The sequence below is a fragment of the Leuresthes tenuis genome, unplaced genomic scaffold (assembly GCF_036924035.1).
Source record: "Leuresthes tenuis unplaced genomic scaffold, fLeuTen1.0.hap1 SCAF_7, whole genome shotgun sequence".
In the NCBI taxonomy this organism is placed as follows: Eukaryota; Metazoa; Chordata; class Actinopteri; order Atheriniformes; family Atherinopsidae; genus Leuresthes; species Leuresthes tenuis.
In genome coordinates this window covers 16,389-40,560 of record NW_027325361.1, presented here as the reverse complement: position 1 = coordinate 40,560, position 24,172 = coordinate 16,389, and the positions used below count along the sequence as shown (strand labels likewise).

The window sequence follows — 24,172 nt, the reverse complement described above, 5'->3', positions numbered from 1 at the left end:
CACATTAAATCCCCTGGACAGGTAAAAATGTCTACAGTTCACAGAAGCATAATGTCTGGTGAACAGATCTTTGAAACAACTCTAATGTGTTGCACCAGTTGCTGTTCATGTACACACTGCCTCCCCGGGATTTAGCACTGAGTTCGGAGATCCTGTCCGCCTGCAGTAGAGCTAGCCCCTAGATGCTAATCACGTGGTCTGGGATAGATGAGTTCAGCCACGTTTCCATCAGAATGATAGCACAGCAGTCTCAACTCATGCTTTGACGTTAATTCCAGATGAATATGGTCCATTTTTCCTCAAGGGAGCGAACGTTGGAGATGAAGATGGATGGAAGCGGCGTTTTCTAGGGGCTAGCCTTTAGCCTCGCTGTTGGCCCTCCCAGACATCCACGCTCCAGTCTCCAATCACACCTCTTTCGCTTGCTCCTCTGTGAGCCCGTGCTATGAGGTGAATCCGCTGATCTGTTGGCTGCTGGGTCTTGGCAGCGTAGCACTCCAAAGCTACGTAAACACTCCCCTGTCCACGAAGCTGAAAACACTGGATGATCGTAGGTCTTATAGAAACACTGACTGAAATTAGGATCCTTAACAGTGTTCTTTTTCTATGTTGGAATCCAAAATTGTCCTGACCTTGTGCAGCCGTAACCAACAAGGCGCCGTCATCTTGGAAAAATACATTGAGGTATGTGCCAGACATTAAAACCTAACTGATGATTAACAAAAACCTTCTCAGTTTATAATTTTAAATCAAAGTAATCTCTGGTTTCTTTTCGTGAAAAATTTATAGATCCCTATTCCTTTTGCATGTCTTCTTCCACAGGGTTGGGTTACCTGTTCACCTCAGCCAGTGTTTTGTGAGTTTATTGTTTGTTGGCACAGAGTCTCGTCACTTAAACTAGATTTACAGAGTTGTGTCTGTTCATCCTGATGAGAATCAAGTCTTCTTCAGAACAAATAAAATCCTCATTGCCAGAGAAGGTAAACAGTTTTAACCTCAGTGGAAGTTTCCATTTAACTTTTCTTGTTCACATTTTCTGAATGAGAATCAAACACAGAAAAAGAAACTCGGTTGCAAAGAATCACACACACACACACACACAATGTGTGCTGATGTAAACAGTTTGTGATCTCGTCAGGTTAATTATTCCTGACGAGCTGCTCCGCTTAATCCTCTGGCGTCTGTCGCACCGACCAATCAAAGCTGCCGATGTCATCCTCTCCCTTCCCCCATCTCATGTGTGTGTGTCTCTGTGTTACTCACTGTCTGTGTTTGTGTGTGTGTTCAGTCTCTCTCTAGCAGCTCTTTGTTGTCGTGGTAGCAGTTTGGGGAAGGAGCTCATATGAAGCGTCGCTGTTTTCCTCTGAGAGGAGACCACAGCCTGCTGACCCCTGACACACACACACAGTGAGTAAAACACACACTGACTGTGTTCGTCGATCATCACATAAACTGTTTTGTGGACTTGATGAAGATAAACCTCATTCTCTCTTTTAACTGTTGCATTTACACATGTTGCATTTCAGATTTTTGTTCCACATGTGTTTCCAATGTTTTGTGCCACATGTTGTGTTTCAGAAGTTTTTTTGTACATATCATATTTCAGATGATTTGTTTCACATATCTTTCAGATGTTCAAACTGCTCCCAGTCCAGATATTTAGACCATACCGCCATCTATCTCTGCTGTTTTCACAGGTCGGGGGTCAGGCTCCGAGAACAGGTGCGGTCAGAGGGTGTGGCCTCGCTGTCAGGACACCTGAGTGACTCAGTCAGCAGTAGAGCAGCCTCTGGCTCAACAAGGCAATTCCCGGCAGCATCTTTCACACGTCGTTTGCGGTTTGAGGATGAGACAGAGATGGAGGTGGAGTCTCGTTATCAGGAGCGACAGCAGCAGAGATGTGCGGGGCAGCGAGGCACAGGTGTTCTGTTGTCTAAACCAGATCTGAACCTGTATGTGAATGGCATGGCAGGACTGGGTCGCAGCGGGGAGTATTTATTTGTTGACTGGCAGCAGAGAGGACGAACGGTTGTGAGGGGAGTGGCTCACAGTGACCTTTGTGGGACGGTGTTAGGAGGCAGACTCCACCTGGACCAGGATGTCCATGTACACTTACCTGTAAGTGAGGACAGTGGGTGTGGTCTGAATAAGCACCGCCTCCACTTGCGTACTGAGCCACTCAGAGAGACCTACATCGGATGTGTCACTCCTACTGACACAGGTAGGGGAGGGGGCGGGGCTTGTCGTGCCCCCTACATGCAGGTAAGACGGAGGGCCGATCAGTTGGAACTAAATGGAACCCATGTCGCTGTTCCACAAGCCCCACCCACCACTGACCTGCCAACCAACCCCTATGCCCCTTACAGATTGTCCCCACCCCTTCAGCCTTCATTCATACATTCTCCCATCCTTAAAAGCCCATCTTCTCACCCCATGACGTCGACATCCCAGGGTGAAATGCCCAATGGCTTCAAGGTAGGAAAGAATCTGAACCAGAACAACGACGTCCAGGGGAGACCTGCAGCTACTCAAACCCACGGAGAGCTACGATCAGAGTCAGAGTTGCAGCAGCAGCGAACCCATGTGGAGGTGGGGGTTCGGGACGCCACAGTGAAGAACTCCTCTTCCTCCACCTCAAGGAGGAGCTTGGAGAGGAAAGGCAAGAACATTCACCTGAGAGTATAATGTAAAAGGCAGACACAGAGACCAGAATCTGAACACAGATCTGACACTCAAAATACAAACTTACATCCAGCTGCAGCTCAGTTTATAAATCATCTCCTCTCTCAATGGTTTGTGGAACGACTGAAGCTTTCTCACTGTGGAGGGAACGTAAATGTTCTGGATTCAACAATTGTCCCAGAAACATTTGTCCCAAAAGATCTAAGTCAGAAGTTTGACCTACAAGGTTTGATATAATGATAGATATATTCTCAGAAATTACATGTGAGATGATATAATATCTCAGATTCCTAGATGTTTACTGTTAGAACAACTATTTCTCCTACTGAATTACAACCACTAACAGTCTATAGCGCCCCCTCTGGTGACACCACACATTTTTATTAACTTTAAACCATTGTTTGTTTTTTTGTGATTAAAGCCCAACTGAAATTAATCTGTTAACATGTTGGTGGATTTTAACCCGAGCCAAATATCCCCTTCCAATCCCCATGGAGGAGTAATGAAGGTTCTCTGAAGAACATGTTCTGTATGAAACTTGTTTAGTTGGACAAAGCTGAGCAGTTAAAGCGCACAGCGAACTCTAAGCTCCCAGAAGGAACCTTCATGTTTTCCCTCAACCTTCAAAAAAATGTATTCATGAGGTAAAAAGTACATTTTACGCTGCTGGTAATGCAGCTAACCAACTGAATAAAAGTTGTTGGTGTTTTGCACAGAAACCGCTCATGCGACTAATGTCATCCATGAATGGTTTGATGTGTGGCCCCAAGGGGGCCCCCACTCCCTCTAGCCCTGCTGCAGCTCCTTCTGCTGTCAGAGGTCCAAACTAAAATCAGACACAGCGAGCTCAAGTGTGTGACGAAATAAAAAGTAAAAAGCAGGATCAGAGAAAGTCTGACTGGAGCATAGGTGATCTGGGTTCACATTCAGGTGCACAAGGTTAAAACACAGAGTGGGTGAAGCTAACAGAAGTACTACAGTGTACAGATAAGCATCTAATCAGATTATTAATTATGATGTCACACTTCATCAACATTACCTACAAACACAATAACATCTCCTCTGGTTCGCAGGTGAGAACCAAGCTCCACCCACCTCAAGCAGTGCTGATGAACACGTCAGGCAGCCAATTCGTGCCGAGCTCCACAGAGATGAAGTCTCACATCCTGAGCAGTGAGTATAAACCATGTCCCAGGTGGACTCCACCTGAGGGTCTGGATACCAAAACCAGAGTTTAAACTGTATCAGTGAGAGGCAGCTTGATTTGGTTACCAGCTAAGTTAACCAGTCACCCTGCTTCTGAGACTCATTCTGGTATTATCAAAACCATCTCACTTCTGATGGAGCTTTGTGACCAGCAGAGAGTCGGGTTGATGTTCAGGACCTTTATTTCTATAACAAACTAAAGAAGTCCAGACATGTTATCTCTTCTCCAAAGAAGCTCATCTTTAACTCATTTTACATATATTTAATATTTAATTTATTTTCCATATTTGTGCAAAGACCCCACAATGAAAACTGAACTCTTACTTATGCAAACTGATATTTAAATCACCAGTTTAGTTTCTGAACGCTGTTTTCCACAATACCGTATAACTGAACGTGTCTGTAAACAGAGTTTATATGTGGTGTTTCAATGGGCTCCATTAACAGCAATAATTATGACTATAGCCGCAGATGCAGATTATTAATCAGTTAAAATGGCAGGAACAATAATTTACTGTTCTTCCCCTGCTGTTTTCACTTCCGTCCATGTTGAGGTTCAGTTTTTATTGTTCTCTCCTGGATCCGAGAGACTTGGGACTGCACTGGTTCTGAATTTCAAACGTGGAGGTCACAAACTTTCATTTATCCCTTCCACAGACCCATATATAAGTGGTTCTTAGCCCCCGGCCGAGAAAGAGTTGATGCTGCTGTAGCATTAGTTTTTTGGGCTGGGACCAGAACTTTTGTGATCAGAATAGAAAGAATAGTTAGACGTTACAATCTTGCTCTCAAAAAGCACTGGAACTCCTCTGCAATGGTGTAGAACTGATTGCGTCTGTGGTGCTTGAACAGAACCAGTCAGAACGGAGCCCATTCTCAGCTTCTCAACCATCTGAACACAGTCACAGAACTCCATGTGGTCGCTGAAAACATCTTTCGTTTGTGTCCTTCAGCTTCAGCAGCAGAGATGAACCTGCCCGTCTGTCTCTGCGGCATCTTCTCTCCTCCGTCAGACTAAGCCGGGCTCGAACAGGTAGCCTCGACCGGCTCACCTCAAAGACCCGTCCCCCTGATTCTGACCATGCCCCCCCAGGTATCAGGAAGTCCTGCAACCTTCTGAGGAAATCTCCATCTTTTCAGTCACTCTGTGTGGTGAGAAGATCGTTCCTTGTTACGTCTCTATTAGAAAAAATTATACCACTTTTTCTTTGACCTTCATATTTCCTGTTGGTCCTGCAGGGCTCACCAATCATGCAATTGAGGAAGTCGTCATCAGTTCAGAGTTTTGGGTTAGAACAGAAGAAGAAGAATCGCTCCGATGACTATAGACCAGCTGTGGACCAGTAAAACTCTTCCTGTTTTTAAAACTTGACCTCAGATCAAACAACATATCAGTACTCAGTATTTCTGTCCATTTATCAGGTTCCTTCCTCGATGTCTCAGCATCGAGGACGTTGGCTATCCCTACTCAGTCCGATCTGTGGGTCGAGTTCTTCAGGTCGGTTCTGATGGAACGTTTCTGGTGGAATTGAACCGGCCGACGGACCAGACATATGGATTCATCATCAGCCGAGGAAGAGGACGGTCCGATTCTGGTAATGATGTTACCCTCTGTACTGCATTCAGTACACCTCCATAGCTGATACAGTATACTACTGCTGGTACCACTACCCAATATGTGAATACTAGAACAGCTTATAGAAGAAACATGACACTCCTCTTTTATCGACACTAATGTCAGTTATACTGCAATAGGAGCTGCTGTACAGCTCAACTGGTGAAGCAGATACCCTGTGAACAGAGGCTGAAGGCTTGGACTGAGTCACCAATTAACCTAGTTGCATGTTTTTCGATTGTGGGAGGAAGCCAGAGCACACAGAGAGAACCTACTCATACACGAGGAGAACATGCTCCACACAGAAAGGCCACAGCCAAGATTCGAACAAATAACCGTCTGCTATGAAGCAACGGTGCTAACCCCCACACCACAGCCCTCAATCATAATCCAGTTCATTAAATTCCACAGTTGTCCAATTCATACAATTAAAAAAGAAGCCCAGCTAAGGAAACCAACTGATTGCACTGAAACTTCTCTTTGATCCAATTCCCTGTCCTGCATGAGGCGACTGTGAAATTGCTCTGATCATTGATCATGAAGACTATAGGTCTGAGTGGTATCACCTGACACTGCCGACAGAACCCATACTGCCAAAACTAATTCTTCTGGCAGAAGAAATGCTGTTAAAGCTGGTCTTGTAGTAAACTGTCTTACAGGGTATAAACTGACTGTACGTTTTACTGCAGGCGTGTACGTGGAGAAGATGGTCGATAGCAACACGGAGAAGTTGTATGCCGGGTTGTTGGCAGTTGGAGACGAGATCCTGGAGGTGAACGGGGAGAAGGTAGCCTGTCTCAGTTTGGACCAGGTGATCCACCTACTGATCCAGAACCCCTCTCCCACTGTGCGCATCCTCCAACAGAGAAGGGTGTCTCCACGGTGACAGAAATCCCAGACTGTCTGGGAGTGATTTGCAAACAGCTGTCTGTCACCACGTTGATCTTTGGGGAGCCAAAAGTGACCATTATTGGACCAGAGGATGAAGCTGAGACTGATGGTTGATACTTTGAAGTCTTTCATTTACAATTAGGTCCACATATTGTTGGACAGTGACACAAGTTTTTTGTTTTACCTGTTTACTGAAACATATTATAGTTATATAATGGACATGACCATAATGTGTAGACTCTCAGCTTTCATTTGAGGGTATCCACATTCAAATTGGATGAAGGGTTTAGGAGTTTCAGTTCCTCAACATGTGCCACGCTCTTTTTAAAGTGACCAAAAGTAATTGAACAATTGACTCAAATGCTATTTCATGAGCAGGTGTGGGCAATTCCTTCATTATGTCATTATCAATTAAGCAGATAAAAGACCTGGAGTTGATTTGAGGTGTGGTGCTTGCATTTGGACAATTTTGTCGATGTGGTCAAAGGAGCTCACCATGCAGGTGAAACAAGCCATCCTTAAGCTGCGAAAACAGAAAAAACCCATCCAAGAAATTGCTACAATATTCAGAGTGGCAAAATCTACAGTTTGGTACATCATGAGAAAGTAATAAAGAACTGGTGAACACAGCAACGCAAAAAGACCTGTACGTCCACGACAGACAACAGTGGTGGATGATCGCAGAATCATTTCCATGGTGAAGACAAACCCCTTCACACCAGCCAACAAAGTATACACGCTCCAGGAGTTAGGCGTATCAGTATCCAAGGCTACCATAAAGAGAAGGCTGCATGAAAGTAAATACAGAGGGTTCACTGCAAACTGCAAACCACTCATAAGCCTCAAGAACAGAAAGACTAGATTGGACTTTGCTAAAAAAACATCTAAAAAAGCCAGCAAAGTTCTGGAAAAACATTCTTTGGACACATGAAACCAAGACCAACCTCCAAGAAAATGTATGGAGAAGGTGTGGATCAGCTGTTTATCCAAAACATACCACATCATCTGTAAAACACAGCAGATGTCTTGCATGTTGTGCATGGCTGCCAGTGTCACCGGGACACTAGTGATTATTGATGATGTGACACAGGACAGAAGCAGCCAAATTAATTCTGAGGTGTTCAGAGACAGACATACTGTCTGCTCAAATCCAGCTAAATACAGTCAAATTGATTGAGTGGCATTTCATAATACAGATGGAAAATTACCCAAAACATACAGCCAAAGCAACCCAGGAGTTCAAGCAAAGAAACAAAGAAGTGGAATATTCTTGAATGGCCAAGTCAGTCACCTGATCTTAACCAACAAACCCAACTGAAGCCCACAAACAAACAGCAACTAAAAGCAGCTGCAGTAAAGGTCTGGCAGAGCATTAAAAAGGAGGAAACCAAGCATCTGGTGATGTCCACGAGTTCAAGACTTCAGGCTGTCATTGCCAGCAAAGAGTTTTTAACCAAGTATTAGAAATTTACATTTTATTTTCAGTTATCTAATTTGTCCCTTCAGAGTACCCACCCTTTTTGGTGAGCCGCTGAAATGAAGGGATTGTGTTTAAAAAAAATGCTTCCTTATATTTTTCTGGAATTCGGTTTGTTCATGCCACTGAATTAAAGCTGGAAGTCTGTACTGTAACTGCACCTGAGTTGTTTCATTTAAAATTAAATGTGGTAATATACAGAACCAAAATTAGAAAAAAGTTATCTGTCCAAATATTTATGGACCTAACTTTAATTTATGAATAATCTTCAGAGAATCAGCAATGCAGTGATCAAGAGGAAAACAATTACAGAAAAGTGAACCCCACATTTAGAGAAAGTTTTAGCTTGGCTTGATGCCTCTTGTCTGACACAAAATACCAATAAAACTGAGTCTGTCTGTTGCTCTGTTAAAAATCATCTGAATCTGAATCTGAATCCTTGAATGTTAGAAAAAAAGTTTCTTATTGGACGAAAGCAGAGCATAAATCTATAGTTTAATCCACATAGATCCTCTACAGTCGAGGGTTAAAAATCCTCAATGAAAAGCACATGAAGTAAAGTCACTGTATCACTTAACCTAAATATATGAATTTGAATTTTTTAAACAATATTGACTTTCACCCCATAGAGTTTGTATTCAGATGTTTAAATGGACGTGCTTCTCTTTGCACAAACATGAACAAACTACAGACCTGCTACATGTGGAAGTTGTTATAAGGTCTTATTTTGTAAAACATATTTTATTCAGGCAGATTTTCTGTGATTTGGAACAAACTACCAGTTCACTTGGAATTTACCACTAACTTTTGAGCTGTTAAATTTTGGTTCATTCAGCAACAAACTTGCACTCAGGTCTATCCAACCATCCATCATCTGCCGCTTCTCTGGGGACCGGGTCATGGGGCAGCAGCTTGAGCAGAGAAACCCAGACGTCCCTGTCCTCGGCCACTTCCTCCAGCTCTTCCGGGGGACCCCAAAGCGTTCAAAGGCCAGCCGAGAGACATAGTCTCTCCAACGTGTCCTGGGTCTTCCCCGGAGTCTGCTCCCAGTGGGACGGGCCCAGAACACATTCCCAACTCGGAGAAGGCATTCCACCCTTTTCCAGCTGAGGACCATGGTCTCGGATTTGGAAGTGCTGATTCTCGTCCCAGCTGCTTCACACTCAGCTGCAAACCTCTCTAGTGAGAGCTTAAGGTCACAGCCCGATGACGCTAACAGAACCACATCATTTGCAAAAAGCAGAGACCCGATTCTGAGGTCACCAAATCGGACCCCCTCAACGCCCTACAGCCAGCCAACCTTCGCCGGAAACACATCCGACTTACTGCCGGCAATGCAGACCTGCAGACTCTGACACTGGTCATACAGAGACCAAACAGCCCCTATCAAAGGGGTCCGGCACGCCATACTCCCAGAGCACCCCCCACAGGTCTCCCAAAGGGACACGATCGAACGCCTTCTCTGAGTCCACAAAACACATGTAGACCGGTTGGGCGAACTCCCATGCACCCTCCAGCACCCTGCTTGATCTACAAGCCCTCCTACCGTACTTCCACATCTGAAGGCGTGTCGGTAGGAATGAGGACGTCCTCGAAGTATTCCTCCCACCGACTCACAACATCTCTAGTTGAGGTCAGCAGAGCCTCGTCCCCACCATAAATGGTGATGACGGTGCACCGCTCCAAGTGCCAAGAACTTCTGGTGCCAAGTGCACATATGGACACCCTTATGCCTGAATATGGTGTTCATTATGGACAGTCCATGACGAGCACAAAAATACAACAACAGAACACCACTCTGATTCAGATCGGGGGGGCCATTCCTCCCAATCACACCCTTCCAGGTAGGGGTGAAAAGGTATACCGTATTTCGGTATACCGCAGTGGTGTAAAGCCACGGTGGTGACACCGTGAGATTTCCAATAATTTAGCGCAATAATAATTAATTAATTATTATTATTATTATGAGGATGGAAATCTCATGGTCGGCGGTAATGACACATTATTAATAAAACCTTCTATCAGAGAGAAGATTGATGGAATCCTTCCCACTATCATCACTGATGTATCATCAAGTAGAGCAGCTTTAGAAGTATCTTTAGAACCTGATTTGTATTCAGACAGCTTCTGCCCAGTTGATCTCTCTGAGCTAACAACAGCAATAGTCTCTTCTAAACCATCAACTAGTATTTTAGACCCAATCCCAACCAGACTGTTCAAGGAGGTTTTCCCCTTAATTGACACTTCCATATTGGATTTGATCAATCTTAGGCTGGTTTAAGTCATATTTATCTGATAGATTCCAGTTTGTTCTTGTAAATGAAGACTCTTCCTCGCATACCAGAGTAAGTCATGGAGTTCCTCAGGGTTCTGTGCTTGGACCAAATCTTTTTACCTCATTCATGCTTCCATTAGGTAACATTATCAGACAGCATGGCATAAAGTTCCATTGTTATGCTGATGATACTCAGCTGTACTTATCTATGAAACCAGATGAAACCTACAGGTTGGTCAGACTACAAGCCTGTCTTAAAGACATAAAGACCTGGATGACTCAGAACTTTCTGCTTTTAAATTCAGACAAAACTCTTTGGACCTGAGCGCTTCAGGGAGAAATTGTATAGTTATATAGTTACTCTAGATGGTATTTCATTGGCTTCTAGTTCTATAGTGAGGAACCTTGGAGTTATTTTTGACCAGAATTTATCATTTGACGCACATATAAAACTGGTTTCTAGGACTGCCTTCTTTCACCTTCGTAATATCATTAAAATCAGGACCATCCTGTCTCAGGGTGATGCAGAGAAACTGCTCCATGCATCTGTTCCTTCAGGACTGAACTACTGTAATTCCTTATTATTGGGCTGTCCCACAGATTCTCTGAAAAGCCTCCAGCTGATCCAAAACCCTGCAGCCAGAGTTCTGCTGAGATCTAACAGCAGAGATCATGTTTCTCCAGTTTTAGCTTCTCTTCATTGGCTCCCTGTTAAATTCAGAATAGAATTTAAGATTCTTCTCCTCACATATAAAGCTCTTAATGACCGAGCTCCATCATATCTTCATCTCATTGTAAGATATTTTCCTAACAGAGCACTTCGCTGCCAAACTGCAGGTTTACTTGTTGTTCCCAGAGTTTCTAAAAGCAGAATGGGAGGCAGAGCCTTCAGTTATCAGGGCCCTAAAAGCAGAATGGGAGGCAGAGCCTTCAGTTATCAGGCCCCTAAAAGCAGAATGGGAGGCAGAGCCTTCAGTTATCAGGCCCCTAAAAGCAGAATGGGAGGCAGAGCCTTCAGTTATCAGGCCCCTAAAAGCAGAATGGGAGGCAGAGCCTTCAGTTATCAGGCCCCTAAAAGCAGAATGGGAGGCAGAGCCTTCAGTTATCAGGCCCCTAAAAGCAGAATGGGAGGCAGAGCCTTCAGTTATCAGGCCCCTCTCTGTGGAACCAGCTGCCAGTTTGGCTTCAGGAAGCAGACACCCTCTCTACCTTTAAGATTAGGCTGAAACTTTCCTTTCTGATAAAGCTTATAGTTAGGGATGGCTCAGGTAATCCTGAAACATCCCATAGTTAAGCTGCTATAGGCTTAGACTGCTGGGGGACCTCATCTGTCACACCTTTCCTCACTTTGCTCTCTTTTTCCCCCTGTTTAATTTCTCAAATGATTTTATGTCCATGTGACATTATTGTGGTTATTAACTTGTGTTTCCCTGTTCCAGCAGGTATCCTTTGAATGGTGTTTTCCCCCCTCTTTTCCCTCTTTTCTGTCTTCTCAAACCCCAGCTGGTCGAGGCGGATGGCCACCCTTCCTGAGTCTGGTCCTGCCAGAGGTTCCTTCCTGGTTCTGGTTCTGCCAGAGGTTTCTTCCTGTTAAAGGGAGTCGTTCCTTTCCACAGTCCCTCAGGCTCAGGACGGGAGATTGGACTGAAGACAAGTTTTGGTGCAATCTGTTGGTTTCCTTAGCTGGGATATTGTTTTTGAATTGGCTCCATATGAATGAATTGGATTATTTTAAAATTAATTAATTGGATTTAATTGGATTATGATTACAGTGGCCCTGTGATGGATTGGCGACCTGTCCAGGGTGTACCCCGCCTTTCGCCCGATGACTGCTGGGATAGGCTCCAGCCCACCCGCTACCCGACTGACGGATTTACGGTATAGAAAATGGATGGATGGATGATTACAATGAATTTAACTCCAATTGGCTTGAATTTAACTGTATTATTTAAGTGCCTTGAGAAGACATTTGTTGTAATTTGGCGCTTTATAAATAAAATTGAATTGAATTTAATTTAACTGCATTTAATTTTACATCAAGAGGGTCTTATGAGCTGTTCTTTGTCTGGTCCCTCATCTAGGATCTGTTTGCCTCGGGTGACCCTACCAAAGTCAAAATCAAATTTATTTGTAGCACATTTCATCTACAAAACAATTAAAAGTGCTTTACATAAAATAAAAGCATAGCAGCAGGGAGCAGACAAAGCATTCAAATATGTAAAGGAATATAAATAGAAAGAAAAAATCATTTAAATGAATTTAAAATGAATAAAAACAAGCAACACTCTCGATAAGTTAAAAGATATCCTGCAGATTTCATGCATGCATGAGAAAAGAAATGTTTTTAACCTGGATTTAAAAATGTCTACATTTGGTGACAGTTTAATCTCCTCTGGCAGTTTGTTCCACTTGTTTGCAGCATAGCAGCTAAATGCTGCTTCTCCAGGTTTAGTCTGGACTCTGGACTGGACCAGCTGACCTGAGACCTTGGATCTAAGAGCTCTGCTGGGTTTATATTCTCTGAACATATGGATTTATAAACCATCAGCAGGCTTTTAAAATCTATTCTGTGACTGACTGGAAGCCAGAGTAAAGACTTTAAAGCTGGTGTGATGTGTTCAGATCTCTGAGTCCTGGTTAAAACTCCAGCAGCAGCGTTCTGGATGAGCTGCAGATGTTTAATGCTCTTTTTGGGAAGTCCAGTTAAAAGACCATTACAGTAATGGAGTCTACTGCAGATGAATGCATGGATGAGTTTCTCCTGGTCTTTTTGGAAGAGAAAACCTTTCATTCTGTTGATGTTTCTGAGTTGGTAAAAAGCTGCCTTGGTGACAGCTTTGATGTGGTGCTGAAAGTCAGATCTGAGTCTATCAACACTCCAAGGTTACGGACTTAGTCAGTGATTGTAAGGCCCGAGTCTCAAGGTATTTACCAACGCTGACCCTCTTCTCTTTGCTGCCAAACAGAATGATCTCAGTTTTGTCTTCATTTAATTGTAGAAAATCCTCTCTCATCCGGGAGTTTATTTCCTCCAGACTCTGACACAGTTTGTCTGCTGGGCTGCAGTCGTCTGGTGACAGACACATAAAGTTGTGTATCGTCTGCATAACTGTGATAATTGATGTTAAAGTTCTGTAACATCTGACCCAATGGGAGCATATACAAGTTAAACAGAACAGGTCCAAGAACTGACCCCTGGGGGACTCCACAGGTCATGGCCACTCGGTCAGATTCATAGCTGCCAATTGTAACAAAAGAACTCCGGCCTCAACCACTTAAAGACCGCTCCAGAAAGTCCAACTCAGTTTTCCAGCCTGTGCAACAGGATTCTGTGATCTACAGGTAAAAACATTTTTTAAAAAGTCAAATGGTATTATGTCCAGAGTGCAAGTTGTTGATTTCAGATGCCGTACTGTTTCCTCCAGGACTTTTAAATCAATAGTATTAAATTGTGACATAATGTCTAATTGTCTTGATTTTTTGGCTGAAAAAGTTGGCAAATTTGTTGCATTTCTCAGTGGAGAGGAGGTCTGAGTTTAACTGTTTAGGAGGATTTGTGAGTTTTTCAACCATAGCAAACAGAGTTGGAGAATTGTTGGCATTCTTATTAATCATTTCAGATAAATGCAGCTCTCTGGTTTTTCACAGCTCATTGTTATAACTATGCAGGCTTTGTTTGTACAGTTCATAGTGAATCTGAAGCTTTGTTTTCCTCCGCTTACATTCAGCTTTCCTGCATTCTGTTTTCATGTTTTTGACCGTAGTGGTGTTTCTCCATGGTGTTTTCTATTTGCTCAAGGTGTTCTTGATTCTTATCGGTGCAACAGGTTCCATTACATTCAATATGCTTAAGTTGAAATGATCCAACCGACTCTGCGCTCATAGTGGGTAACATAGCTATGGCCTCCCTAAACTGAGCACTTGTTTTCTCATTAATGTACCTCTACTTAACTGAGAAGATGGTTGTTTGAACATTCTGAGTAATCAATAAATTAAATAGAATACAGAAATGGTCAGACAAGGCCAAATCAATAACCACAACAGAAGAAATAGCAATACCTTTAGAAATGACCAGGTCCAGAGTGTGACCTTGAAGGTGGGTCGGTTCTGTTGCCACAAACCAAACATGTCCAGCACAGAAGAAAATTCTTTGGCGTTACCATCTGTCATATTATCTATGTGAAGGTTAAAATCCCCGGTCAAGATAAAATGGTTAAAATCAGTCGAGATAACAGACAATAATTCAGAAAATTCATCAATAAAACTCACACAGTATCCTGGAGATCTGTAAAGGATTAAGAACAGAACTTTAGGAACACCCTTTAAAATAAAACTAAGATATTCAAAAGAAGTGAAATCACCTCGGGCAACATAGCTCACAAACCCCCCCACCACGGTAGCTCAGGTCTAGTTTTAAATATTGTTTTCTTAACTGAACCGATTTCATATAGATTGTTTTTTACCTTCTGTTTGTGTTTCACATTAACTGGAACTATAAATGGAGATGCTCAGATTGTGGGCAAATACAGAAACCAATGTTAAAAATTAAAAGGTTGTTTTTGCCTTATAATATAAGAGAACTACTACAATATGCATTATAAACCACTTAACAGAACAGCTGGCATTTCAGCACCTCCTCACATGATCTTTGAAAGAGCACAAATTCTTTAATATAAGTGTGTTAACCAACCTTTATACTCTTCCACATGAGAAGCATCCAGTGCATGAATATAAAGTTTAGGAGCCCTTTCAGCCCGTTAAACTATCACCATCTCAATGACTGAAAAATAAATTCCCTACTAAGGAATTAGGCTCCCATCTACTGGACATTTGGTAAACTTGCTGATCCTGTCAGTTTCAGGCCAAAGTCAATCCAACATCAGATAAACATCAACTCCTGCTGTCAGGTATATTCCTTTTTAGATGATAGGCTGACTGTTGTCAAGAAGCTGAATATGGGCTTATCTATCTGTTCATCTGTGGTTCGGAACACTGTGACTTTGGAAAGCTGTTTTCAACGTGTCTGTGTAGATTTGGATGTCTTTTTCTATTAGATTGAAAACAAATAAATAAATCCAACAACATAGCAGTGTCCAAATGACTGTGTATGAGTGCATCAGAGGTAATCTGTGCATTATTGTGTCAGTTTGACCAAAACTGGACTTTTAAAACACATGTCAACATGTTAATTAAATTCAGTTTCTCAAACTGGACCAGCCCATCCAGAAAATCCAGCTGGGGGGTACATTAAAGCAGCCATGTTGCGTAGTCTGTTGCAAATCCCTTGCACACAATGACTGCTTGAAGTGGGCGATTGATGACATCACCATCTGCCCATGTGGAGAGGAGTTTTGTTTGCTAAGAACCTAGCGACTTGAGGAGATCCATCAGGTGTCATCATCTCTGGTCCTTCACCTTGGTTCGGTGTGTAAGAGCTTTAGGGTTAGTTAAACCAGAGGATCACATCCCAGAATTAGAGGATGAATACACAACTTCCTCTGGTAAGTTCAAGAGGACATTAAGTGACGTCATCCATCAGAAAAATGATCTTCTAGGTGATCAATGAATGACCAATAACTCTGTGACCAGTTTGACACGTTGTTTTGTTTTCAGGTATTTATTGAAATACACATGAACATTAAACCATAGAGACACCTCTCATCATTTATGCATCAGCAACACTTTTCCTTGAAACCAAAGTTCCTCATTCTCACAGCTCCAGTTGTGCCATTGATCACTACTGTAACATCATTACTGATTTTATTTCAGTGTTTGTCAGAAACCATGTTTGGAGGAAGAATGGTCTGATCACAGAGTGACTGCTGACGCTTTCTATGAAATACTGACGTTGTAATTGGATGGATTCATAATAAATTCAACATGTTTTCAGTCAGAGTTTTGAAATGTTTTCTCACATTATATTTGCAGCTGACATCCCAACAACATCTGACCAATCACTGCTGTGTACCATAAATCGGATGACGTGGGATGACGCGATTGGCTGCTTTTTTCTTTGTTTAAACACAGGAAATCATTCTCCAGAAGTATGTAGGTGGAGTTTACATTTAAAAAATCAATTGATTAATACACCATTTATAAGATTAATACAAGAAAAAAGTAAAACAGTTAAAAAGCTTTTAGCCAAAATGAACAAAACAGAGACCGTAAACAACACAAACTAAAAGTTTTAGTGTTTCCACAAACCAGTTAAATGTGAACTGATCCAGTTAAACCAGAACTGAACCCGTTAGGCCTGATCTAAACCAGTTAAACATGATCTAAACCCATTAAACATGATCTAAACCCATTAAACCTGATCTAAACCAGTTAAATCTGATCTAAACCCTGGACAAACGTTAACGGGGACCTACAGGCTTATTTTCTGTGATAATGTCTGATGTAAAAGCCAAACATTCAGACTGATCAGAAGTCGTTTAATACTTTACAGTCAAGCTGATGTAACCAGAGTTGAGTGTTGATGCTGCTTTCAAAGAACCTTAGAAGTTGGAAATCAGAACTCAGATGTATATTCACTCTGAAAAGTGGGAAAAACATCAAGCTTGCTTTTATATTTCACATCACCAAAGACAGAAATGAGTTAAAACTCTCTAACAGTGCTTCTTCATATAAAGAATAACCAAAGATAATAAGAAAGATAGTAATTAAAGAAAGATGTGATGTTTACTTTGTGGGAAATGATGGGAAATGCTGAAAAGATTCCAATCAGGAAATGTGACATCGAATAGGGTTTATGATGTTTCCACCTAACATTAAAATCAGCATGATGGTCAGCAGGCCTCCACAAGCAAGCCAATCAGAGCAAAGGGGTGCTTTTAAGGGTGGTTTCTTAGAGAGACAGGAGGATAATACGTCTGCATCTGTCCACATCGAGTCTCTGGAAGCAAACACATCGGGTCATCTTTGATTTGGAGATTAACTGGTTATGTTCAGAACTTTAAATAAACAAATCCAAACAAACAAAAACAAACTTAAAATCACAATAGTGTTTCCTTTGCTTGACCTCTGAAATGATGCTGAAACACTCAAAAGAAACTAAATCCTCAGCCCCACTTAGGAGAAAGAGTCCTGTTCAGACCTGTTCAGATCGGTACAGTGTAACAGAGTCCAGCTGGGTCCAGAAGACACAGATTGAGACAAGATCTTTTGATGAGGTCTGCGTGCTAATCAGAGGATGAAGAAGAGGATGATGATGACCAGGAGGATGGCTAGCAACACGCCGATAGCGCACCACTGACGACGATCTGCAGAGATATGAAGATAATCAATAACTTAATGATAAGTCATTCTCTGCTTCATCCTGCTCAGAGTGGTGGCGGTTGGAGCCTGACAGGCAGCAGGTTCATCACAGATTACTCTTACCGACACCAAATAAACTTGTTGGACTTACTTGAACTAGCTATAGTTAACTATTACCAACAATAACTGAGGCAAACTCATCCAATCAAAGCTCTGATTGGGTCACTGATCAAACCAATAAACCCAGTCAGGGAGAACATCTGTCAAATTAAGCAGTTACCGCTGGTCATGTGGGACACTTTGGCCAGTTTCTTCATCACGTTGTCCAGTCTGGACTGAGTGTTGTCCATCTCATGGCCAAAGTCATCCAACATCCTGCAGAAACCACAACACAGATTCGTTTACATTTCTGGTGATAATCAACACCTTTGAACAGGTACAGGTGCCTTAAAACAACAGCCAATGACATTAAAGAACTTTTTTACTGTTAGTTGAACCTGAGCTACAAAAGAACACTTAACGATTTACAGCAGCTGACCTTTATAAACAGATAATACTCAACCCAGTAAAAAAATAAATCCCATTTACAGACAAAAGTGGTTTGTGCTGGTTGTGTACAAACTCCACCTTCAGTCAGCAGCAGAAATAGGGCCAGGTGTGTTTCACAGCTGAAATATGACACCTGTCTTGACCCACTGCACAGAAACCCTCTCAGATGGTGACACACAGGTGTGTGTTGGTCAGTAAAGACAATCTGACTCTAAATCAGTGTTTCGATTTCAGCATGAGGAGAAGCTGCTGTCATCATCATCAGAGATTCTGGCACCTTTCAGACAGACATGTTAACAACGGCCTCTTCACAGCTGTGATGTTTACATGCTGTTGCATACGCTCAGATTCTTCTTCTGTTACCTGTAACATCTGATTCAGGGCAGCATAACCAAAACATTTCAAAACAAAATGCAGGTGTTTAACAGCGCTTTCCCACCAAGAGGAAAACCCAGCTCATTGATTGGCCAGGACCGAAAAACGAAAATCCATCCCCAGCCGGCTTGTTCACAACAAAAACAAAATACGCTGCACTCTACGACATTTCCTCATAAAGCAACTCAGTCTGTCCACATACTGATGGATGCATTGGGGGCAGCGTAGGGTTCAGTGTCGGGAACCTTCAATATGTGGTGAGAGGCAGCTGAGAATCGATCTACTGACGTTCAGACTGGTGGACAACCGCTGTCCCCCATAGCTACTGATGCCCTCAACTGACCTTGACCCTTGTTATTTTGAATTTAGAGCCCTGCTGGGTCAGAGATGGGTCCAGTAGTCTAACAGGGCCTGGTTCTCTGGGCAGAACCTGATCAGTTTGGGTTCTTACACTGCCTGTTCATCCAGCTCCATGCCGATCCGCTCCGACATGTTCTTTAGGACTCCGATTGTTCCGGACACAAGCTCCAGCTGTTCGTCCTGCTTCTCTGCGATCAGCTAAAACAAACAGAGAACCAGGAGTCCGTTACAGGAGTTTCAGCAGGTGCTTCTGTTCAGTAGGTGCTTCTGTTCAGGTGGTTCTGTACCTGCTGCTGCACCTGCTGCTCCTCGATAAAGTGAGAGTTGGCATTCTGCAGCTGGCGGTCCAGCCTGCTGTATTTATCGGGCCCAGGCTGCCAAATGGGCCCCTGAGCACCGCGCTCACCGAGCAGAACCTAAACACAACACAGAGACACTGACATAAATCTGTATACAGTAAGCAGCTGCTTCAGAAAAATAAAATGTTTCCAGCAGAAACAGAAGCTGGAGGATGTTTTGGATCTGCTGAGTGGATGTAAGGTAATGTGGCTGTTTATGGACAGAACACACCTGTGGGCAGGTGAGGGTGAACAGGTACCTGTTTGTTCTTCCTGTCAGTGCAGGCTGCAGCTGGACTCGACATCTGCCCTTTCATTTGCTTTAAAACAAACAGAAACACTTAGCAGCCAATCAGATCTCTCTGCCTATCACATCTTCATGTCAGTCAGCAATACGAAGGTGTGATGTCATCCTTCTGTGAACACGAGTGTGCACGGCATAAACATCAGATGGAGCGCTTTTTGTTCTGTGTGCTGGATTTAACGATGAAACGTTCGGGGTGGAACATCAAAACCAAAAGCCTGCTTCCAAGATGGAGAATCACTGGAGACTAAGTGTGTTTTCACCACCTCAAAATGAGAGGTTTAACTCCAAACACACTGCCCTACGGGAGCTCAAAGGGGACAAACCAAACACTGAGTCTAACTTTCATGTCTGCTTCCTCCTCAACACTCTCAGTTTGGTCCAATCTACATTTCCATCAGCAGACGTCAGTAAACTCAACGTTTCGCAGCTTTGGAGGAAAAAACACTGATCTACTGAATAAGTGCAGAAGACATCCTGTGATGACATCAGCTGCCTGCCCTCAGGAGAGCTCACCTTGACTGTGGTTCTGGTTCTGGTGATGAAAGCTTTCCTCTTTGACAGCTCGGTGGCGTCCAGGTTGAACTTTTTTGGGTTTGACTCCACAATGCATTCAGGGACTGTTAAGAAAACCTTTTTGTCACCTTTTTGTTCACCTCAAATGTCTTAGCACAGGTCACATGACCATCACCTGTTACCCTGTGATGGCCACCTGACCGCATGTCACAGCATAAAGGATATTGATGGTCTCGTCGAGGTCCTCCAGGTCCCATTCGATGGAGCGCAAGCTGTTCCTCAGTTCATTGGTCGTCCAGTCTATTTCCTCCTTGGAAGCTCCGCCCCCCTCCTGCAGCAGCTCACTCCATCTCTGATGGAGGCTTTGCGCTGCGTTCACCGCCTTCTGCACCTCGCTGATGAAAGTAAACACACCTGATGATCACATGACTCATTCACACACTTCTCTGTGAATCTAACTGAATTACAACAGGACCAGAACAGAACCAGAACAGGGCTGGTGTTCTGATGGACTGGTGACTCCAGCGGTTCAGACAGGTGTTTTGTGGGTGTGACCCCTGACCCTCTAAAGCAGAACCACAACCCTCCGTCACATTAAACAAGGATTTACTGTTTCTTCAGATTCATCAGGCTGAAGCCTTGCAGCCACAAAGAGGGCATTAAAAATAATGGTGTCCCGCTAATAAAAAGAATCTGTTCACCTGCAGGTCACCTGTACTGCGAGCCTCTGTCTCTGACATGCTGCATGAAGCCATGGAAGGTTACTACAGGTCATTAAGTGAACAAACGCTTTAACAAAGAAGAGGGATTCTCTTTGATCATTTATGTGATAGAAACCAAAGGAAAGCAGTCATTTTCTCTTTCAACATTTATTTCTTAAGATGAAGAAAACTAAATAATCTAACATAGCTGTGTTTTTAACTAGAGTTCACCTGAAACAAACAAACTAAGTTTAACAAGAAATAATTAGATCGCAGACGATCTGACCAACATTTTCAGTATTACAGTCATTTATAGACAGTAACTCCACATGTATTTTAACCCGATGTGTTTCCTGAGCCAAAGACACGGTTTGTTTGGCGTTTTCTGAGCAGACTGTTGGCCAAGAGAAGCACAGCTGGTTCACCTCAGTTTGAATCCAATTTGAGCCTCTGGTAGAACATATAAAAACTATTTCTGTTGAATATTTTGAGGCTTGTAGATGTTTATATGTTTATGTCTTTTCATCCCATCTCATTTCTCAAACTGTGTTGGTAAGTGTCATCATGTAGAAGAGTTTAAATGTAAATAACCTTCAGTTTGACATTATCATGTTCCTAAATTTGTAGAAATTCTTTCTGAGCAGAATAAGTGTTTGCATCAGCTGCATGTTCAGATACCAGAGACCCTAAAACATCAGGAAACAATGTGTCTCTTAAGTGTGCCTGTAAAAACTTTAGTGTTTACCGAACATACAAGTACTTTGTCTTGTGTGCATCACGTGATCTTATGATCTTATGATCTTATGAAAACCCTCAACTGATAATAAACTCTGTTATTATAGATGAGCTGTGTGCTAACAGACCAACTATGTGAAAGTAGCAGCTGCTGGTAGCCTAGGCTTAAAACCTTCCTTTCTGATAAAGCTTATAGTTAGGGATGGCTCAGGTGAGCCTGAAACATCCCATAGTTCTGCTGCTATAGGCCCAGCCTGCTGGGGGAGCTCCCATGATGCACCTCTCCTCCCTCCATGTACAGATGACATCATTGCTGTCATTAACTTGTGTTTCTCTCTCTCAGCAGGTGTCTCTGGCCTGGTGTTACGCTGCTTGTTGTCCCCTCTTTCCTGTCCTCTCAGCCCCAGCTGGTCCAGGCAGATGGACCCTTCCTGGTTCTGGTTCTGATGGAGGTTTCTTCCTGGTTCTGGTTCTGATGGAGGTTTCTTCCTGGTTCTGGTTCTGATGGAGGTTTCTTCCTGGTTCTGGTTCTGATGGAGGTTTCTTCCTGTTAAAAGGAGTTTTTTCTCTCCACAGTCACCTCGTGCAGCTCAGGATCAGAGAGAAGTTTCAGTTAATCTGTAGGTTTCCTTAGCTGGGAAATTGTTTTTGAATTGATTCTGTATGAATAAATTGGACTAATTTTGAATTTAATTTGGTTTTGATTGTATTATGATTACAGTGAATTGGACTCCAATCGACTTGAATTGGACTGTATTATTGAAGTTCCTTGGGATGGCATTTGTTGTAATTTGACGCTATATGAATAAAACTTAATGTAATAGAATTGAATTTGTAAAATGCATCTTCACTAGTTAATTTGGTTTAACTAATTTCAGACTGGGTTACATTAGCCAGTGATACACTAAGATATCCGCCCACAAAGGTCTGACACCGTTAGCTTCGTTAGCTCAGAGCAGCACTTCTCACCCTTTGACGACAAAGAACGGATCTTCCATCGACATGTTGCCGGTTCGATTCAGTCCATCCCTCCCAGATCTGGATCCGCTGTGACGGTTTTGGTTCCGATTAAATGGTTCTGGTCATTGCTGCTACCGCAGCTAACTGGGCTTTGTTTACATGTAGCAACGGAAACCACCCAGCGACGTCACACCTTACTTTTTCCACGTCACGTAGCAGCTGTTAGCGTCACCTGCTGGTGGATGGAAATAAGAAAATAAATGCATAATACATTTAAAGACAATAAACTCTATATCATAATAAATATCTAAGAATACCCTTATGGTGTTTTTCCCCCCTCTTTTCCCTCTTTTCTGTCTTCTCAAACCCCAGCTGGTCGAGGCAGATGGCCACCCTTCCTGAGTCTGGTTCTGCCAGAGGTTCCTTCCTGGTTCTGGTTCTGCCAGAGGTTCCTTCCTGGTTCTGGTTCTGCCAGAGGTTTCTTCCTGTTAAAGGGAGTCGTTCCTTTCCACAGTCCCTCAGGCTCAGGACGGGAGATTGGACTGAAGACAAGTTTCGGTGCAATCTGTTGGTTTCCTTAGCTGGGATATTGCTTTTGAATTGGCTCCATATTAATTAATTGGATTCTTTTTTAATTAATTAATTGGATTTAATTGGATTATGATATGGATATGGATGAACTGAATTCCAATTGGCCCCCTCAGACAGGAGGATACTAGAATGATCCCAAACAACCAGGGTCAAAAACAGCTCCTTCCCAGAAGCTGTTGGACTCATATGAGAGATACTGCCACTGAATGGAACTTTACATTTACCATAATAATGCACCTTGTAACCTGTTTGTACTGTATATCCTTTTATAATGTCGACACAACTTGCTGCTGCTCTCAGGTTCCAGATTCAGTTTTTGTGTATGTTCTTTTTACTTTTTTCTGTGTCTGAGAAGGATTTCAGCAGCACAGGAGCAAATGGTAAATGGTACTTGTACAGCACTCACTACATGCCACATTCACCCCACTCGCACGTCTTAAGATGCATAACTACGTGCTTTTCTAATCATTCACACACATTCATACCCAATGATACACTGGGGGGGCAACGTGGGGTTCAGTGTCTTGCCCAAGGACGCTTCGACATGTATTCTGGGGAAGCCAGAGTCGAACCACCGACCTTCCGATTGGTGGGTGACTGCTCTTCCTCCTGAGCTACAGCTGCCCACAACAACGGACTGTACTTGTACTGTTTCGCTTCTCTGTTTACACCTCAGACTTCAAGTACAACTCAGACACAACTATTTAATTCCTTCTCTGTTGCCCTGTAAAGCGTAAAGGGGCTTTGATCCTACGTCTAATTAGTGCTCCTCTCCATCACTCTCCCTTTGCCTTGTTCATGACTATATCCCTGCACCAGAGACCATGTTTTGCCAACTCTACCTGTCTTGAGCCCTTCTTGTCATTATCAATCCCTTTCTTCTCATCTTCCTCTTTGCACCACTCGATCTTTCACCCCCTTCATTGCTGTCATTATGCACCCAACCTCATATCTCCTTCCCTCTCTCTTCCTCTTCCCCTCATCCACCACCTCTTCCTCCTTGTTCTATCCTGAGTCCTGTCTGAGCTGATTCTTCTCTTTTTGACATGTGACAATTATGAAGAGAACTAGTGTCAGGTAAACAAAAAAGGCCAGTGACTCGAAGAAACTGAACAAACTGAAGGCTGGTTCCGTGTTCTGGAGAAGAATGCTGCAAAAGCTACTTAACATTTTCAACTGCACACCCTCTGTTAAACACAGTGGTAAAACAATGAAGTGCATTCAGCCAGAGGCTTCTTCAGCTCCCCTGTAACAAAGAACGGTGCAGGAGGTCTTTCCTGCCCACACAACAACCTTTTACAATGACTCTCGCTGCAAGATATTGTACCTCAATTGTATTA

At 43.0% G+C, this 24,172-nt stretch overlaps 2 protein-coding genes across 2 annotated transcripts; one reads left to right on the top strand and one right to left on the bottom strand.

The window, feature by feature from the left end:
* Positions 1-1,264: 1,264 nt before the first annotated feature.
* Positions 1,265-7,918, top strand: LOC140311242 (uncharacterized). The gene is made up of 7 exons (XM_072388634.1): positions 1,265-1,407; positions 1,698-2,659; positions 3,756-3,855; positions 4,842-5,040; positions 5,128-5,231; positions 5,311-5,483; positions 6,193-7,918. The coding sequence occupies exons 1-7, from the start codon at positions 1,343-1,345 to the stop codon at positions 6,387-6,389; spliced, it is 1,800 nt and encodes a 599-aa protein (XP_072244735.1). The 5' UTR covers positions 1,265-1,342; the 3' UTR covers positions 6,390-7,918.
* An 8,305-nt stretch (positions 7,919-16,223) lies between these two features.
* On the bottom strand, positions 16,224-22,440 carry stx6 (syntaxin 6). Its single transcript, XM_072388813.1, has 8 exons — positions 22,251-22,440; positions 20,071-20,240; positions 19,846-19,940; positions 19,286-19,345; positions 18,975-19,103; positions 18,779-18,885; positions 17,684-17,778; positions 16,224-17,408 (listed from the first exon to the last, which is right to left on the bottom strand). The coding sequence occupies exons 1-8, from the start codon at positions 22,283-22,285 to the stop codon at positions 17,332-17,334; spliced, it is 768 nt and encodes a 255-aa protein (XP_072244914.1). The 5' UTR covers positions 22,286-22,440; the 3' UTR covers positions 16,224-17,331.
* Positions 22,441-24,172: the final 1,732 nt, after the last annotated feature.